At 56.0% G+C, this 12,372-nt stretch overlaps 2 protein-coding genes and 1 pseudogene across 9 annotated transcripts in view; 1 reads left to right on the plus strand and 2 right to left on the minus strand.

The window, feature by feature from the left end:
- The window catches only part of STXBP1 (syntaxin binding protein 1), a 775,650-nt gene that overhangs the window by 193,753 nt on the left and 569,525 nt on the right, over positions 1-12,372 (plus strand). The gene's annotated exons all lie outside the window — the stretch shown is intronic.
- The window catches only part of ENG (endoglin), a 33,988-nt gene continuing 21,668 nt past the window's right edge, over positions 53-12,372 (minus strand). For 3 of the 8 annotated variants that reach the window (XM_085009696.1, XM_005660449.4, XM_085009690.1), the window contains 12 exons: positions 10,825-10,990; positions 9,960-10,125; positions 9,415-9,541; positions 8,564-8,738; positions 8,180-8,322; positions 5,159-5,299; positions 4,890-4,928; positions 3,879-3,995; positions 3,330-3,581; positions 2,366-2,420; positions 992-1,093; positions 53-865 (listed from right to left, as the gene is read on the minus strand). In XM_085009696.1, the coding sequence (XP_084865822.1) occupies positions 741-865; positions 992-1,093; positions 2,366-2,420; positions 3,330-3,581; positions 3,879-3,995; positions 4,890-4,928; positions 5,159-5,299; positions 8,180-8,322; positions 8,564-8,738; positions 9,415-9,541; positions 9,960-10,125; positions 10,825-10,990 (1,608 nt within the window). In that variant the 3' untranslated portion in view covers positions 53-740. 8 annotated transcript variants of the gene reach the window in all.
- On the minus strand, positions 3,026-3,112 carry LOC146407289 (U2 spliceosomal RNA; annotated as a pseudogene).

Here is a 12,372-nt window from a genome sequence, read left to right on the forward strand (position 1 = left end):
CCCAGAACGCTCACACCAGTTTAGGTCCCCCCCCTCCTTGCCCAGCCCAGCATTGGTTTCATGGTCTGGTTTATTGGTGGTGAGTATACAGGGGTGGGCCCAGGTCAGGCAGCCTGGCTGCCTGGGGGCAGAGGGGGGGGGTGTCTCTGTGTGGCGGTTACAGGGAGGAGCTAGGCTCCCCCACTCCCAGGCTGGGAGCCCCTAAACTTCAGTTTCCCCTTGGAAGTTGTGCCAGTCCAGATGGGGAGGCCGCTGGGAGCAGGTCCAGGTGGCTCTGGGCCGGACCTCTTCTGTTCTCGTGGAGGAGGTGCCTGTCAGCCTGGGCGGGCTGGGCTGAGTCCGTCTGGGAGTTTTCAACTCCCACCCAGCCCAGGTCAGTGAGTGCTGAATCCAGGTTAAATCACAGCCCCTTGGGTTGCTACGACAGCGTGGACATGTCGGGAAGTGGTCTCTTTCTCCGTGGTCCCGGGCAGCTGTACCCCAAGCCCACTGGGTTTGACGGTTCGGTGGGGTGGGGTGGGGGGACCCCAAGCTGTTCCAAGCTGGTGCCCTCCCTGGCAGCAGGCCTCTGAGAGGGAGGCAGGAGGGGAGGGCGCAGAGGGCATGGTCCGTCCTTGGCCGAATGGAGGGGTTGGGGTCCTGGGATAAGTTCATGGCCAGTGGTTCCCAGCTGGCGGCTGCTCAGTCTCTCCTGCTGGGCCAGGGCTGGTGGGGTGGCCCCCAGGGCTCCAGGCTGGGCGCTACGCCATGCTGCTGGTGGAGCAGGGCGTGCTCTGCGTGCTCCCGATGCTGTGGTTGGTGCTACTGCTCTCCGAGGAGGCCGGGGCAGCCACCGCCACCACGGGCTCCCGCTTGCCGGGGTGACCTGGGGGCAGGGGCGGAGGTCAGGGCCCCGGCCAGGGCTCCCCACTCCCCCAGAGGCGTCGCCGGGCTTCCCCAGGTGGTGGCGGAGGGGGCCTGAGCACTCACTGAGGGGGCCTGGGATACTCACGCGTGTGCGAGTGGATGTACCAGAGCGCGGCGGTGAGCAGGGCCCCGATGAGGAAGGCGCCGAAGGTGATGCCCAGGACAGCGGGCAGGACCAGGCCTTTGTCTGCAACCAAGGGAGGGCGGCCGTGGTCAGCACTGCTGCCGCCTCCCTGCCCCCCACCTGGGGCCAGTCTCAGCCCGGCCACTGACCCTGACTTCTCGGAACCCGCTTCCTCATCCGGCAAGTGGGTTCCTCGTACCCACGTCTGGCTTTAGGCTGTGGACCATCCACCCAGAGGGTCCAGGCAGGTCTTGTGGGCCATGCCTCTGCCTCCCCAGGCTGGTGGAGATGCCTTTTAAAGGAGGATGAGTGGTATAATCTGAGCAAAGAGTGAGCACAGCCTTAGAGTCTAGAGCCTGCCTGTTCTGCTGTGTGATCTTAGGCCAGTCCCTGCCCCTCTCTGAGCCCCGTACTATGGTAGGGATGAGCCAGAGCCCCTCCGAGGGCTCTTTGGCTCTGCTCTTGGGTTTTCCCAAGCTTTGTTCTTTGCACACTCCTGATTCCTGTGTGACTATGGGCCAGCCTCCGCTGGGGCCTGAGTGCCCATCCATGCAGTGGGGTTGTTTAGCCTTCGGTTGCGGGCTGGGCGAAGGGGCTCAGGTGGGATGGTGCCTCTCCTACCTCTGCCTTCAGTGTCAAGGTCTCTTCTGCCCAGTGGGGGCGAGTGGGGGCCCAGGGGGAACTAACAAAGGCTGGAGGGCGTTGGGTGGAGGGCTGAGAGGAACCTTAAGAAACATGAGGCTATGGAGTTCCCGTGGTGGCGCAGTGGTTAACGAATCTGACTGGGAACCATGAGGTTGCAAGTTCGATCCCTGCCCTTGCTCAGTGGGTTAACAATCCGGCGTTGCCGAGAGCTGTGGTGTAGATCGCAGACGCGGCTCGGATCCTGCGCTGCTGTGGCTCTGGCGTAGGCCAGCGGCGATAGCTGCGATTCAACCCCTAGCCTGGGAACCTCCATATGCCGCAGGAGCGGCCCAAGAAATGGCAAAAAGACAAAAAAAAAAACCCCAAAAAACAACAAAAAAAAAGAAACATGAGGCTAACACTGTTCCAAGTCTGGTCCGATCCAATCCTGATTCGCGGAGGCCCCGCAGCAAGTCAGCCAAGCTCAGCCAAGCTCAGCCAGGGGCCGGGGGGATTAAGAAGAGCCACAGGCCTAGAATCCGATCCCAGGGTGCTCACGAGCAAAGGTTCTCTCTCTAGCAGATGCAGCTGTGGGTCCTGCTCTCTGGGGTTCTCCCTGCTATGGGCCCAGACCCTTCCCTCTGGGCTGAGCACTGTACCCCACCCTGATCTCAGCCCCTGGAACCCTGGAGAGACTTCGGGAGAACTCACCAGGCAGGCCCGGGCTGACGATGTTCAGTCGCGTGGATGCAGTCTTGTGGACATCCTGGGGGAGGAGGAGAGCGAGGTGTGTGGCCCAGGCTTCGAGAGGCAGCTTCCAGGCCTACTGCCTGGCTCTCTGGCCCCGGCCTGTCCCCGTCCACCCCGGAGCCTGGACTTGGGAGATCTGCTGAGGGGGGGTGCAGACCAGACAGTCCTGCTACTGGAATGTTTCCTGTGAGTTTCCCGGAGCCCCCAACTCCCCCGAGGACTGTGGGGACACTGTGTCCATTACACTTGTGAAAGCCTGGGAGGGGGGAACCAGGCTCCCCGTGGCTGGGGGAGAGGCCCACTCAGGAGCAGCCTCAGCGGCTTCTCTGCAACAAGCATCCCCCAAAGGAAGAAGTGTGATCAGTAGCTGCAGAAAATCAGAATGGTGTGTCCTGTGTACTAACCCTACTCCCCGAGGTCTCCTGTTTATTGAGATGCTATTGGTGGTCACACTACGTGGACAGATGGGTGGGTGGGTGGAGGATGGAGAAGGATGGCAGGATGGATGGGTACCTGGGCTGGTGGAAAGCCTGCAGATAAATGACTGGGTGAGATGGTGAGAAGAACCGACTCATTTATAGATGACTGGATGGGATGGGGGCACGATGGCTAGATGACCGCGTGGGATGGTGGATAAGGACGTATCAGATATTAAACTGGTAAGAACAGACACTACACTTGATCTTAGCCAAAGGGCCGAGAAGTGATGAGATGGTGGATGGATGGATAGAGAATGGTTGCAGCTGCATAGCCTACCCGTGAAAAGACACAGCATAGCTGTGGGGTGGCAGAAAAAATGCCACATGCCTGCCTGGGGCCATGTCTCTTGCCCGCTGGTCCCACATCCTCCTGGGCCATCGCATTCCTGGAAACCCCTGATCCAGAAGTCGCCCTTGAAGCTGGGCCTGGGCCAGGCCCCACTCACCAGGGACCAAGTCCTGGGACGCAGGGCTACGGTGCAGCTGAGGATGCCCGCCGTGGGCATGGGCACTACGTAGCCACGGAGGAGGAAGCTGAAGCGCATGTCCCCACCAGGGCTCGGGGACAGCAGGCTCACACAGCTGCTCTTGGCTTCCTGGTTCTGGATGAGGTCCACCATTTCCACGTCAGGCCCCAGATTCAGTTGGCAGCTGTCCAGCTGGGTCATGAGCTCAGGGATGGAGGGGGACATGCTCACCTGCGTGGGCAGGTAAGGGGGACAAGGCAATGGTCAGTTAGTCTTAACTCCACCCTACCTGTTCTCGTGAAATCAGCTAGATTCACTCTAGAGATGCTGCCCCACAACCTTGACATTGCAAGGACAGTCATGGGCCTGTGCTGGGAGCAAACGAGGAGGGGAGGTGACATTTCCACCTGTGCCTGAGCCCTGCCTTTGCGCTTTCTCCCCCACCGTGCACCCCGCTCGCTCCCTCCTCCTTCTGGGAAGTCGGGTACCACCGGGTGCAAAGAAGAGCTGAGAAGTCAAGTGCAGTACCTGCACAAAGCCCTGTTGCCCCAGCTCGATGGTGTTGGAGGCCTGGAGGAAGTGCGGGCTGAGGTAGAGGCCCAGCTGGAAGGAGAGGCTGTCCAGGTTGATGCACTGCACCTGTTTCTGTGGGAGACGGGAGGGAGGCTTGGTCATTCTGGGAGGCGCCCCGCCAGGGGAGTGAGTAGTGGGAGCAGGAGGCATGGTCCAGAGTGATTGCCCGATCCTCATCCTCACTTTAGCCGTGCCCCCCCCGCCCCAAAAAAACCCTAAACTGATATTTATGAAGAACTTGTCCTGAGAGTTACCCTGTGGCAGGGTGGGTTAAGGATCGGTATTGTCACTGCAGCAGCTTGGGTCACTTCTGTGGTGGAGGTTCAATCCCTGGCCTGGGAACTTCCACATGGCATGCTTCCCCCCACCCCCACCCCCGCTGCCAGAAGACCTCCCCGAGTCATCTCAGTGACAGCTTATCAGCTCCCCTAGAGGGGCACCTTTTCTTTTTTCTTTTGTTTGTCTTTTTTTAGGGCCACACCAGCGGCATATGGAAGTTCCCAGGCTAGGGGTCTAATCGGAGCTGTAGCCACTGGCCTGCACCACAGCTGCAAGCTGGCCTACGCCACAGCCACAGCAACACTGGATCCTTAACCCACTGAGCAAGGCCAGGGATCGAACCTGCGTCCTCATGGATACTAGTCAGATTCACTTCCCCTTTGTCACAACAGAAACTCCCTGGAGGCACCTTTTCTTATGCCACTATTAATAGGATCTTTGGGCCCAGAAAACTTAGGTGATTTGCCCAAAAGCGCATATGTGCTTGAAACCTCTGACTTGAGAGGCTAAGACTATAACCCTAACAGTACTGCTCCCGTTGAACAGAGGGGAGCCTGAGCCACACTGGAGACCCATTAGTTGGCCAGGATTGGGGCCTGAGTTTCCTGAGGCCTGCTCCCTCCCGGGCCAGGAAGGGGCCCCAGGACCCTGGACCAGATGGGTTGGCATGGCGACCGTCCATCTCACCCGCTGTGGTGATGAGCTTGACAGAAGGTTGATGACCACCTGTGGGAACAGAGCCAAGAAGCTGGTCAGAGCCCAGAGGGTACCTCACCTAACATACCCATTTTGGGGGGGCGAGGAGACGGAGCCAACCAATGGCTAATCTTGTCGCGTCTTTCTACTGAGAACCTCACCCAAGGTCCCAAGCGCCCCTCAGCCCGGAAGATCAAGGAGGCACCTGGAGGGAGCACGGGCTAAGTCGGCCCCAGTACCTTTCCCTCCCCAGCTCTTACCTCGTTGCTGATCACTACATTTTCTGCCACTTTCATGCCACAGCTGGAGTAGGTGCCACGCAAGACAAACTTGTCATCTGTGTCCTCGGCCTGGCAGCTGGGGTCCCAGAAGGTCAGGCTCGTGATGGTGCACCCCAGAGTCTGGAGCAGGGTTGGGGCAGGGGAGGGAGGGGGCACTGTCAGGAGGCACAGGGCTCCCTGGGGTCTGTCCCTCCCTGACCATCCCCCAGGGGTCCCAGATCACAGCCATGCCTCTGCTCCTGTCCCCATTTTTGTTAGGTCTCATTATCTTAAACCGTGTAAGACATAAGACTTTTCCTGAACTTGACTCCCTTTTGTACTTAGCCATATGATCGGGGACATCAGGAGTGTTTTCTTTTTCTCTTTTTTAAATTTTTGTTACAGCTGCTCCTGCCGCACATGGAGGTTCCCAGGCTAGGGGTTGGATTGGAGCTACAGCTGCCAGCCTATGCCACAGCCACGGCAACGTGGGATCGGACCCACATCTGTGACCCACAGCTCAAGGCAACGCCCGATCCTTAACCGACTGAGTGAGGCCGTGGATCAAACTCACGTCCTCATGGATACGAGTCGGGTTCGTTACCACTGAGCCACGATGGGAACCCCCAGGAGTGTTTTCTTCTCTACAGATATAAGTACTCAGAGAAAATGTGTGGGTGTTTTTCTCTCTCATTTTTAACAAATGGTATCATATGGTCTATCATGATTTAATTTAGTTTTCCCACTGAACATTAAATCCTAAACATTTTTGGAGTTCCCACTGTGGCACAGTGGGTTAGGAATCTGCCTGGTTAGGAATCCACCTAAGCAGCTCCGTCACTGCGGAGGTGTGGGTTCAATCCCCACTGGGTACAGTGAGTTCAAGGATCCAGCGTTGCTGCAGCTGCAGCACAGGTTGAAGCTGTGTCTTGAATCATCCCGGGCCCAGGAACTTCCATATACTGCGGGTGCAGCCAAATAAATAAAGTACATAAATAAAAATAAAATAGACAGACTAGAAGAAATCACAAAGGAGAAGGTGGCCAGCTAGGATGGCCCAAAGTTTTAAAATGTCCAAAAAGTTTAAAAACACTCTGGCCAAAATTTAAAGAACTGTAAGAAACCAGGAGAGATGATTTCAAAAAGAATGATGAACAAAGGGGCCAAAAATGTCTTTCTTCATGTAAAAAAGCTTATAAAAATCAAGAAACAGGAGTTCCCATCATGGTACGGTAGTTAACGAATCTGCCTAGGAACCGTGAGGTTGCAGGTTCAGTCCCTGGCCTTGCTCAGTAGGTTAAGGATCTGGCGTTGCCACGAGCTGTGGTGTAGGTCACAGACGTGGCTCAGATCCCATGTTGCTGTGGCTGTGGCAAAGGCAGGTGGCTACAGCTCTGATTAGACCCCTAGCCTGGGAACCTCCATATGCTGCAGGAGCGGCCCAAGAAATGGCAAAAAAAAAAAAAAAAATCAAGAAACATACCAAGCAACAATGCCAGAGAGATTTCAGTTACTATCGGTCACACGGAGCCAAACCGACACTTGCCACTAATCAGAGAAGTAGAAATTCAAACAAGAATCGAACAGAATGTTCCACCTCCCACAGTGGCAAAAAAAAAAAAAAGTTTTTTTGGAGAAAAAATAATAATTGGGAGAGAGAGAGAGTCAAAGTGTTCTCATTAATCAGCAGTGAAAGTTGGAATCATCTTTTGGAAAGTGTGTTGGCAACATGTATCAAAACTTCCAGAATGTTCACTCATTCTGACCCAGCAATCTCACTCATGTGGAAACCCATTCTAAGAAAATAACCCTATTTAAAGAAAAAGTTCTTGGAGTTCCTGTCGTGGCGCAGTGGTTAACGAATCCGACTAGGAACCATGAGGTTGAGGGTTCGATCCCTACCCTTGCTCAGTGGGTTAAAACGATCCGGCGTTGCCCTGAGCTGTGGTGTAGGTTGCAGACATGGCTCGGATCCCATGTTGCTGTGGCTCTGGCGTAGGCCGGCCACTACAGCTCCGATTGGACCCCTAGCCTAGGAACCTCCACATGTCGCGGGAGCGGCCCAAGAAATGGCAAAAAGACAAAAAAAAAAAAAAAAAAAAAGAAAGAAAGAAAAAGAAAAAGTTCTTGCACAGTGACACTTTCTGCATATCTACAATATTACAGAGTTGGAAGCAAACCCAAAGTCTAAAAAGGGAGGAGGAATTAATTACAGCATGTCAATATCATGGGATCAAATGTGCTTCTAAAGTGATATTATTAAGCACATACGTCAAAGTTCTAAAAATACGTTAAGTGAATACAGCAGGAAACAGGCAATTGTATCCAATAGGACTGACTACACTGTGTAAGAAACACACTGAGGGAGTTCCCACTGTGGCACAGTGGGTTAAGAACCTGACTGCAGCAGCGTCAGGTCGCTGTGGAGGCATGGGTTTGAACCTCAGGCAGCGCAGTGGGTTAAAGGATCTGGCATTGCAGTGGCTTGGATTCAATCCCTGGCCCTGGAAGTTCCGCATGCCATGGGTGTAGCCATAAAAAAATTTTTTTTAAGTAAAGACAAAAGAAAAACACAGAGAAAACATTCCAAAAAGAAAACACACCAAATTTGTTGGTAGCCATTGTCTTTAGGCGGGGAGACTGCGATTTTCTTCCTTTCTAATTTTTCCACGTTTGAAAAAAGCCTGTGTTACTTTTATAATAAATATCCCTGTTCTTCAATCAGGCAGAGATCATATTGTGTGGATATTCTGCGGGGCCCCTCGGCTCAGCCTGCATTTAGGATGAATAATGATGACCATTCAGGACCTATTTATTGAGCATTTACTGACCACATCCGGCTCAGGTAATTCTCACCGCACAGGAGGGACCATTATCAACCCCATTTTACAAGTGGGAAAACTGAGGCTTGCAGAGGGATGTGATTCATCCTCCTGCCTGGATCAGGACCCCAAGGTTCTTGGGCTAGAGGAAGGACCAGCTGCCCACGTCACCTGGACCGGAGGCCAGGGGTGCCCTTACCGAGATGAGATCTTTCCTGAGTACCAGAGTCATGACGTCGTCGGAGCACCTGGGCTGGATCAGGGACAGGAGCAGGTCCTGGTTGCAGCCCTCCCCGGGAGGGGTGATCTGGACCGTTGTGGGTGAGGGCTGCAGCCCACTGCCTGCAGGGTAGCAGAGACGGCCCGGCAGACAGTCACAGCGGGCTCACTGAGCCCTTAGGCACTACGCATGTCTACAGCTAGCTCGGTACTCTCATTGTCCCCAAGTTGCCGATGGGGAAAATGGGGCTCTGACCAGCTGATGCAACGTTCAGTGCACACAGCAGCTTGACGTGACCACCGAGCGAGCCAGGGAGAGGGCAGGGGGAGGCGGGGAGGCAAGGCAAGGGAGCCGGATGCTCACCACAGCTGCGGTCCTGCAGAGAGATGACGCTAGCCAGAGGGAGCTCTACAAAAGATGCTATCACACTGGCGTTGAGCTTCCGAGCCTCCTCCAGCAGGCCTTGGCGTGTGTCTGGGAGGTTGACGCCTTGGATGTTACTGCCTGGAAAGATCTTGAAGGAGTATTCACCAGTGGTCTAGGGAGGGGGAGAGAGGCAGAGCGGAGAGCCACAGACACCGTCAGGGGGTGCCCGCAGGCTAGACAGGGTTTGCCAGGTCTCAGTCCTGCTCTCTCCTTTCCTTCTGCTGGTTCCCCTGCCCGGGGCCACCTCCCCTCACCCTCTGTCTTTTGTCTTATTAGGGCCGCACCCGCTGCATATGGAGGTTCCCAGGCTAGGGGTCCAATCGGAACTGAAGCAGCTGGCCTACGCCACAGCCTCGGCAACCCGGGATCCGAGCTGCATCTGTGACCTAAACCACAGCTCATGGCAACGCTGGTTCCTTAACCCACTGAGCGAGGCCAGGGATGGACCCTGCATCCTCATGGATACTAGTCAGATTCGTTTCCGCTGAGCCACAACGGGAGCTCCCTGTTTCTCTTTCAGTTCTGCTTAGGGTTCATCTCTCCAGAAAACTTCCCTGACCCCCCTTGGGATGGGTTAGGAACCCCCTAAGGGATGATGGAAGGCTTCCTGGAGGAGGTGCCATCTAGGTCAGGGTCTGAAGGTAGTGCACGGGAGAGGTGGAGGGCAGAAGGATTATCATGTGTAAAGGCTCAGGGCTGGGGTGATGGTGCAGGGAGTTTGGGTTTTTGCTTTGGGGAGCTTTAGGGAGACCTGAAGGGGGCTGTCTGGGTCTCAGAGCAAGACTCACCCAGGCCTTCACGTTGTGGTTGGCGTCGATGAGCCAGGACACGTAGGGCGGACCCTGCAAGATGAGCACTGCCTCGGGATCCCTCAAAGCGCAGCTCAGCTCCACCTCCACCGTCACTGTCCGGGGCCTGTGGGGAGACACGCCCCCGCATCAGTGCGGGCAGGTATGACTGTGGGGGGCCGGCGAGGGGCGGAGGGGCTTGATCTGGACTTGTGGGGACCCAGACGAAGCTGGGGGTCGGGCGAGCAAAGGCTACGCTCTTAACCTGGTGCATTGTGGGTCTGTGGGATGGACATGGAAATGGGCGGGGCCTAGAGATAAGTGGGGGCGACTGTACTCTAACCAGGCCAGGGGCGGGGCTGAGAGTTGGAAAGGGCGGGGCGGGGCGGAGGGGGCGGGGCGGAGGGGGCGGGGCGGAGGGGGCGGGGCGGAGGGGGCGGGGCGGAGGGGGCGGGGCGGAGGGGGCGGGGCGGAGGGGGCGGGGCGGAGGGGGCGGGGCGGAGGGGGCGGGGCGGAGGGGGCGGGGCGGAGGCGGACGTCCTTACCAAGCCTCTGAGCCGGGCAGGACCCTCAGGATGTGCGCCTCCTTGTGGCCAGTCACCCCTTCCAGGTGGCAGCCCAGGACCGAGGCCTGGGTGTGAGACTTCCATTCCAGCGTGTGGCCCATGTCCTTGCGGGGTTCCAGCGTGCAGCGGGATGGTGACGTCGGGGCTGTGGAAACAAGCACACCTCAGTCCTCTCCTGGAGCAGACTGGCATCTAATAAACAGGGCCACCCTTGACCACAGTAACCATAGGGTGAGCAGGATGGAGCAGCAAAGAATGTGGGGCATGGGAGGACCTGGGTTCAAATCTCCCCCCGACTGCTTACGGCAGAGTCACCCAGGGAAGTCCCTGGCCTCTGCTTCCTCATCTGCCAACACAGGGCTAATTTAAGGTGTGACACCATGGCATAAGTTAGGGATGCAGGCCAGCAAACACCAACACATCACTTTCCTTTTATCTTTCTTACAGAATTTACCATGACCTGAAGTTGTAGAATTTGTGGACATGTATGTCATCGTCTCCCCGCTACGGTTTGTGCCAGGAGGGCAGGGTCTGGATCTGTCCCCTCAGAGTCACCAAATGCTAGCATAGGGCTTGGCACGAGGAGGTGCACAACAACCAATATGAAAGTGCTTGTTTTTGTAGGTCAGACAATTGACAAAGAGCAGCCATTTCGCATGGTTCAATCTCATAGTTGGTGAAGGAGGACTCACTGTCCTGATAGAGCACTGACTTGCTGTGTGCGATCTGGGGCAAACCGTGTCCCCTCTCCTTGCCTTCGTGTCCACGTGAGGAAAGAACCAGAGGAATTCAGATTCCTCCAGAGCTGAGTCCTGAGCCCAGAGAGGCTGTGGGGGAAGCTGACCTTGGTCCAGACGGAGGAGGATGCTTTGGGGATTGTCCAGCTCAGCAGCAGAGATGATGGAGCCCTTTGTATTTGCCCAGAGGAAGAGCTGGTTCTTGGTAGTGGAGGGTGGCAGCTCTGTGATCACGGCTTTGGGGGCCTCTTGGAGGAAGACCAGCTTGGAATCCTGGAGAGACACGTGGAGGCTCAGAGTGCCATTCCTGGGCCTGAGTCCCCTCTGTCCCGTGCAGAAAGTCAGGAGGGGATTTGAGGAGGCGGCTGGCTGGCTGGGCAGAGGAGGCCAGGGCTGAGGCTAGCGCATCTGAAGTCAGCCCGCAGCCCCCTAACAGGGGCCCCCCAGAGCCAGATCTGCACCATCTCCTTTGCACACCTGGGGGCCTGGATGGACACACATTGGTGTGCAAACACCACCCTCCCACCCTTTCATAGTCATCCTCATTCAACCCACATTTGTGACCTCAGGTGACTGCCCCACATTCTAAGGGTCTATGAAGGACAATGCCTGCCTTGCCCATCCCTGCATGGTGCCTGACACATAGTAGGCACTGAGAAATGTTTGTCGGACTTTGTGCCGGGCCCTGGGCCTAGCACTGGGGATCCTGACATGGCAGCTTCACCCTGATACCTGGCACACAGCAGGTGCTCCCTGCACATGGGAAGGGAGAAGGGAGGAGAGAAGAAATGGACGGGTAAAAGAATGAGTGAAAGAGGAGTTCCCATCATAGCGCAGCGGAAACAAATCTGACTAGGAACCATGAGGACGCGGGTTCGAGCCCTGGCCTCACTCCAGTGGCTTCAGGATCCGGCGTTGTTGTGGCTGTGATGTAGGCTGGTGGTTGTGGCTCCGATTGGACCCCTAGTCTGGGACCTCCATATGCCTCGGGCGCAGCCGTGAAAAGACAAAAAAAAAAAAAAAAAAAAAAAAAGAACGAGTGGAAGATAAACAGGGACGGGCTCTGCCTGGGCAATATTACCATCCAGAAACCAGCCATTTCTGTCATCTGAAGCAACAGAAGACGGAAGATATTATTTAATAAGAAGCAAAGGAGCGAGACACGTCCTCTGGAGGGACAAGGACGAGAAGCTGGGTGTCTCCAGCACCTCATTGCCTCCACTGCGCGTGCTTCAGGAGAGACCCTGGAGGACCGGGGAAGGAAATAGCAAGGACTTCCTGGGGCAGGTGCTCTGTTGAAGCCAAAGGATTCAGAGAAAGCTTTTGGGCCACTGACTTGGAGTTCTTTTTCTTTCCATCTCCAAAGCCAGAGGCATTGCGCCAAAGCAACAGCAGCATGAGGGCTTCAGGCTAGATACTAAGCGGGACTGCCTGACAGTGGCAATAGGCAAGACACCATAGAATGGTCCACCCGGAATGGAGCAGGACTTTAACAAGGGCGCAAAGTGTTGAGCACCTGGGCGAGGAACCCAGCCCCCACCCCATGGAAGGGCTGGAGCCGTGGTTTTAAGCTGGAGATCTAGCTCCTCAGGGGGCACTTTTACCCGCCTGACCCTCAGGGTCATCTTATAAAACCGGGAGGTACTAAGAATTCG

The sequence above is a fragment of the Sus scrofa genome, chromosome 1, assembly GCF_054392235.1.
Source record: "Sus scrofa isolate SSC_HxYL_T2T_F1_AM1 chromosome 1, Sscrofa_HxYL_maternal_Yorkshire_Landrace_v2.0, whole genome shotgun sequence".
In the NCBI taxonomy this organism is placed as follows: domain Eukaryota; kingdom Metazoa; phylum Chordata; class Mammalia; order Artiodactyla; family Suidae; genus Sus; species Sus scrofa.